This window comes from Antechinus flavipes, chromosome 1 (assembly GCF_016432865.1).
Source record: "Antechinus flavipes isolate AdamAnt ecotype Samford, QLD, Australia chromosome 1, AdamAnt_v2, whole genome shotgun sequence".
NCBI lineage: Eukaryota > Metazoa > Chordata > Mammalia > Dasyuromorphia > Dasyuridae > Antechinus > Antechinus flavipes.
Genome location: NC_067398.1, coordinates 120,158,747 through 120,165,357, shown reverse-complemented (window position 1 = coordinate 120,165,357; position 6,611 = coordinate 120,158,747). Strand labels below are relative to the sequence as shown.

Below are 6,611 nucleotides of genomic sequence, written 5' to 3'. Positions count from 1 at the left end.
TCTTTGAGCCTCAGTTTCCTCTTCTATGATATGAAAGGATTGGATTAGTTGACTTTAAAGATTGTTTTCAACTCTAAATTTGTTTTCCTTGAAATGCATTGATCTCTCAGCAGAAAGATGATAGACAAAATGTTAAATGCATTGTTAGATGGGATCTCTAGATCAGCAGATTTTGATTTTCTTTCTTAGTTATAATAGAGAAATCTAAGAAATAGGATTTATACGTAGGTGCTGTCTGACAAGATAGCTGTGTGATTAGCTGTGTGACCATAACCAAGTGTCCCCGTGCCATTGTCAAAGACTAGAACTTATTGGGGGGGAGGGGATGGAGGTCTGCCTCAGTGGAAGTTGTGCCCACACTTAAGATCTTCTACCGTGATAAAATCACAAGTCTGAACTCTCTTTCCCTCCCCCGCCCATCTCAAGAAAGAAAAAAAAAAAAAAAAGATTGGGGCGGGGGAGAGCTGTTGATTGGAAAGTGACAACGAGTGGCATAAAAAGTTAAATAAAAATATGTATATGAGAGCGTTCTTTTAAAAATAATAAAATGCTTGGTGACAACAAAATCCAGTACTATGTCTGGAGAAATGGAGAAGAGGTCAAGACAGGCATCCTGAAGCTTGAATAAGATTTTTTAAAAGGATAGGTAAAATTTGGTCTGGCCAAAAAATAATAATAATAATGAAGAGGGAGAAATTTCCAGACTCTCTCAATCTGTGCAAAGTCTGGGAGGCATGAGCATTTGCTTGCAAAATAAACAACAACAACTAACCCACCTAGAATTTCCACCCGTGCATAGAAATATAGCTCAATCAAAAGCTATAGCTGAACAATCCTCTCTTCAAAGCCCCCTTTCTTTAGCATCCCTCTGCCCTTCGCACAGTGCCTGGCACATTGCAGGCCCTTTTAAATGCTTCTTGACTTGACCTCCCACTCCCCTCTCCCCAACAAAAGAAGAGTCCACTACATTACTGCTTTTAACATTTGGCTCCGAGTCCCAACCGTTATTTATTCTCAGCACTGATGTGTACTCTCCAGATCTGAAGCGCAGCTCCTCTACCTTGTGGTCAAAGGATAATAAATAAGATCTGTGGATCGAGAGTTGGAAGGGCCCCCGAGGCTACTCAGTTCAACTTTCTCGTTTGGCAGATGCAGACAGTGATGTGCAAGTATTGCTTTCGAAAATTTGTGTTTTCAATGGGCAATGAAAGCGATAGCAGGGAAAATTACTTCAAAGGTAAAAAGTACTTAAAAGAACCCAGAGAAATTTAGGGAGTACTTAAAAACGTAGGGAGCCAAAATCTAAGCTTTGCTCTCCACGGAGATACTTTCTTTGTGCGCATGATTGGGGGAACAGGTCAAAGATGGGGGTGTTTACTTTTCTAACGACAGAACTAGAACTAGAAACCTTGAAAAACAAGCCATAGCGAACCAGACCTGGCGGGACCTCTCCTGAAGCCCGGCGGGGTCTTCCTACAGTGTTTCCGAAATTGAAAGTTTCAGAAGCACAACTAAACTCGGGGTGGGGGTGGGGAAGATAAAAAACAACAACTGCTAGAGAGGGTCTTTATACAAAGTGCTTTCACCTACATACTCGCACCCCTGATACACATCACTGATTTGATCTCCTAACATTGTCTTGCCCAGAAAAAGTCTGACAATTCTACAATTAAAAGACTACGCAGTTTCCCGGATGAGACCTCTTTGGTCCTAGCTTCTTCGAAGGACTCAGTCATTTATTGGCCGCCTCTGGGAGTTAATCACCCTCACCCTACTTGAGCCCCGCCCACCTCTAGCCTCGGTTAAACTGGATCCCTTCAGCTGTCACAGCTCGCAACTCCAGACCTTGCTTAGAAATCGCTTGACTGAGCTCAGAGTAGCTGTCTCCGGGTTCTAGCTGCTTCGTACTTCGATTTGTTTGCTTAAGTTAGTGTTGTATTTTTCATAGCGATTTGCTTTGGTTGTCTCAGGTATATGTCCAGTGGAGCAGGAGAAAGCCAGAGAAAAAGGGCAGATTTCATGTACAGGTGGAAAGCAAGTTCTCGGGGGAATTTCAAACTACAGAAAAAACACTCCGGTTTACTTAAGATTAAAAGAATGAGTCTCTGTATTCCAAACAGCTTAAGTGAAGTTTTGTTTTTCATAGGTAGATATATAGAGATTGATTAAAAAAAAAAAAAAAAACTAGGAAAACTTTGAAAACTTTCTGCTGAAGGAATAAATATTTTCCACATATGCAGGTTCTCCGTGTGTTAATATCAGTCTTGGCTGTCTACGTCTGGTGAAGAACAGATTATTTATTGGTGACTATCCTAGGGAAGGAGATGTCCCAGGAAATGCCTCAGACCATGAGCCAAATCACCAATACTTCTTGTGCTTTGCATGGAAAAAGCAACAACGCCCAGTTGGGCAGTTCCTGTGAGTGTGACTTGAAAAGAAAGGCAGGCTACTGTCAAGGTAAGTTTTGGACACATAATACCAGTATTAATTATGCGGTGACCTCCCAGTCCCTGGCAATCCCCGGGCAGCAGAAAGTGAATATGGGGGAAAGGGAAAGGAAGCTCTTGTCTTTTAAGTATGGGTAATTTTTGAACTCTGAAAATGTGAAAAATGGTAGGGCATCAAGGAGAACTAATGTGCATTAAATGCTCACTTTTTAAGAGGACAAGTGAAGATCATCAATAACTCAAACTCCTTCTAGTGGCAATTTTTGTTCTTAAGTCCTTCAATAAATTGATATTTCTGTACTTAAAATGACAACCAATGTCAGTTATCTGGGTGGGGGATGAGAGGCAGGGAGATAATATAGTTTGTATATTTCTAAAAATTTCATGCAATCAAGTTTGACTATTGGGATTAATTTGGCTCAGATTAGCTTCATGTCAGCATGTCATGCCAGTTGGTGACTGGCAGCTATGTCCTACTATTTAGAGTATAATCTGAGCTTTAGGCTTGCTTCCTGATTTATTCATTATGTGAAGAAACCCAAAAAAAGTTTTTTTTTTTTTTTTTTTTACTGATTTTTTATGATCCAAGAGTAAGTTTAAACAGAAAAATACAATATGATCTATGTTATAGGTCCACTGGACACCAGTAAATGATCCCACCATCTTGGCCATTCTCATCTGAACATCTTGATTGAGTTGTCTCATTCATGACAGATCACAGGTTGAATTATAAGCTTAGACTTAGACAAGACCCTAGAGGTTATAATATCCTAATCCCTCATTTTACAAGTGAGGAAACTGATCCCCCAAAAGCTTCATAATCTAAATCACATAAAAGTGGTCATAGTCTATGTCTTCAAGCATAGATCTTCTGACTCAAAATCCCATACTTCATCCCACTGCAGCACAAAGTGACTAAAATGAAAAGATTCAATTCAACAAATATTTGTCAAGCAATTACCAGTTGCAGAGTGCTGTGCTAGGTACTAGGTAACATACAAAAGTTCTAAAGTGCAATATCCTTGCCCTCACAGAACCTATCTTGTAGTAGAAAAATGTGCTACATATGTATATATGATAAAAATAATATATGATATAATTTAATATGTGATATAAAACAATATATATGAGCATTACAGAGCAGCTAAATACTTTATAAGATCAAAGGGGGAAAATCCATGATTGTTTGGGTGATGACAGAAGACTTCCTGGAAGAGGTAATATTTGGTTTGGGTATTAATGTGTGGGTAATATCAAAACAGATTAAGAGTTGGGGAAAGAGAACACTTTATAGGCATAGAGAATAAGTTGAGAAAAGACATACAAGTGGAAAAGAATAGAAGATAAATGATTTAACTGAAGCACAGAGTGCATGACAGGTAAAGAATGATATCATAGTGAAAAGGATGTTTCCTAATGGTGAAGGAATTTGGCTGTCAGGCAAAGAAGTCTGAACTTGACTAGGTTAGCAATAGGAGAATACTGAATTTTTTAAACTATGAAAAGACATATCTATACCTGTGCATAAGGATGATTAGTCTAGTAGCTTACATGAAGGATGGGTTAGATTAAAGGGGCTTAAAATTGGGTGCCAATGAACATTTTATGAGGATGATATCATCTCCCCCAAATTAGGGAGATGCTTCAAATATTTCTAAATTCCCCTTAATTATTTTGTATTATCTGTAAATGGATATGGGAAACATATTGACTATATTAGAAGTTTTCTTTCATTTTCTCTATCTTCCTTTCTCTTTTTTTTAACTTCTTTGTTTTACTGAATTGCTTTTTTTTTTTCCCACTTTGCAGGGGGATAGAAGTGTCATATAGACATATCCCTTAGTTTTTGGCAAATATTGAACAGAATAGGTATGAGATTATCAAAAGGGTACCTACATGTTGACATTTATGCTACTTATATGTTATGTATATCAGACCCCTTTGCCTTATTCATAGGCAAGGGGCTTAGAGAGCCAGTACCATGATTTGCAGCCAAGTAACATAACATATTGGATTTGGAATCAGAATGACTTGGCTTCAAAACCTACCTTGAACTACTAGCTGTGAACTGGGTAAGTCACTCCCCTCTCAGTTTTCCTGTCTGTATAATGGGGATAGTAATAGCATTTACACAAGATTATTATTGTATAGATTAAAATGAGATTGTAAAGTACTTTGGAAATTTCAAAAATGCCATAAAAATTATAGCTGTTACTCTTTTTTTTTAATATTACCATCTCTCACTATGGGTAATAATCTAATAAGTATTAAATAAGAGTGGAAATATAATACGACAATATCAGCAGACCCAACTGTTTCGGGGAATTAAAGAGACTTTAAACCTGCTACATCAGCGTATGTACTGATATATACTATAATTTCAGAAAGAAAAACTTATCACTGTAAAAACCTCCTCTTGTAGGGTAAATTTACTTTTAGAGTGACCACTCCTAAACCCAATGCCAGCCCCAATCATTATAGCCTAGAGCCAAACTTATGGTGACCCACATCTCAAAATATCCACGAGACTCAATCATTTGGAAGAAATGTATTCTCTTTTCTGTGGTCTTTACTAGAGCCTTGTGACAACCACCAATAACCAAGGACTTTTGCAAATGAGCTTCAGAATACCTGCCCTTTTAAACCATAATCCTTCAGATTCTCAGGTAGACCAAAATAAACAAATGGGAGGAAAAACATCACTCAGAATTCGAGAGTGTTTTGTAGAGCAACCATAAGGGGCAGAGTTATCTCTTGGATGTCTGGAAAGGCCAGTGACATTGAGTAAACCATTTATTATGTTGATAAGCTGCATTCCAGTCCTTGACCTAAAGTTCATAAGGGATCATTCCTCACCACAGATTTGGTTTTTCCTTAATGCTGGACTTTTAGGTTGCTAATCTGCAAAGTTCAGCAGGTCCCTATGGAATGTCCAGTCATTAGTACCTGATAATGCTGACATATTTTGGAGGAAATGGTATCTGACCTGCCCTAATTAAATTTCTCTCCCTTCGCTAGCTTAAAGGCTATAATTTCATTGACCTTCACTTCTCAGAGAACATGTCTAGAAGAACCAGACACACACACACACACACACACACACACACACACACACACACACACATATGTATGTGTGTATGTATATATTTTTTTCCTTGCCATTCCATCCAGTGTAGCAATTTGCTTTAGAGAAATGGCATGGATATGCTTCTCTATTCTCTCACACATGTTTTTGGGCTGTTTGTTGTGTAACATAGATCATAGATTTATAATTAGTTCTTTTAGGGATCATCTAATTCAATACCTCCACTTTATTGAGGAGATTGAAATTTTCACAAGAACCAAACAGTTTTGGGATTCAAATCCAGAGGAGTCTTTTGACTCCAAATCTAGCATTTTCTGCCATACACAGTTTGTACATCCTTCATGATTAAAATGAATTCACTACTCATTCCACCTCACACCTCTTCCCCCAGAATATAAGCCTCTTGAAAAGATTGTTTTTGTCTTTGAATTCCTAGAACAATGCCTTATGCTTAATAGATAATAGATGCTTAATAAGTGTTTTAATTTGGTGTGGGGGGGGACATGCCATAGACATAGAAATCATATAAAATAATCATTCAGCTCCCTATTGCTGATTTTCAGTTTCTTACAAGTACTTTTCTGCAGATGTTAACATATTCTCTGTCTGTCCTTCTATAGGTCCCATGACTCTAGTTGTAGACCTTGTAAAAATAAAGGCAATCTCCTACCCCTACCAAGTGCTGAACACTTGGTTCTTCTCACTAGTGCCATGATTGTTTTAAACAGATTCAGAAGCCAATCACAGAAATATGGGAATTCCCACTTAATTCTCTTTGGTGCTCCAAGGTCAGCTCTAAATTCACTATATTCAGATGGTTGCCCAGTTCCAGAAAGCTTTCCCAGCCTGATTGTTGACCACAGAGATTGTCTAGAGCAGACTTTTTTTACTTTTGACCCCTTTTCACCTGAGGAATTTTTATGTGACTCTGGGCAAATAGGCATTTAAAATAGTTATACAAATCAAACATTTGCTGATAATAAATCATAATTTTGTGATTCTTACATTAGTTATGAAACCCCACATAGATCATGATCCATAGTTTAAGAAGTTGGGGTACAACCTCCTCATTTTTATTT

General features: G+C 37.9%; 1 protein-coding gene across 1 annotated transcript in view; it reads left to right on the top strand.

Annotated features, from left to right (window-relative positions):
• Positions 1-1,845: 1,845 nt before the first annotated feature.
• Positions 1,846-6,611, top strand: part of RANBP3L (RAN binding protein 3 like) — a 59,768-nt gene continuing 55,002 nt past the window's right edge. The window contains exons 1-2 of the mRNA XM_051989937.1: positions 1,846-1,926; positions 2,241-2,457. Of these exons, the coding sequence (XP_051845897.1) occupies positions 2,325-2,457 (133 nt within the window). The 5' untranslated portion in view covers positions 1,846-1,926; positions 2,241-2,324. The remainder of the gene's footprint in view (positions 1,927-2,240; positions 2,458-6,611) is intronic.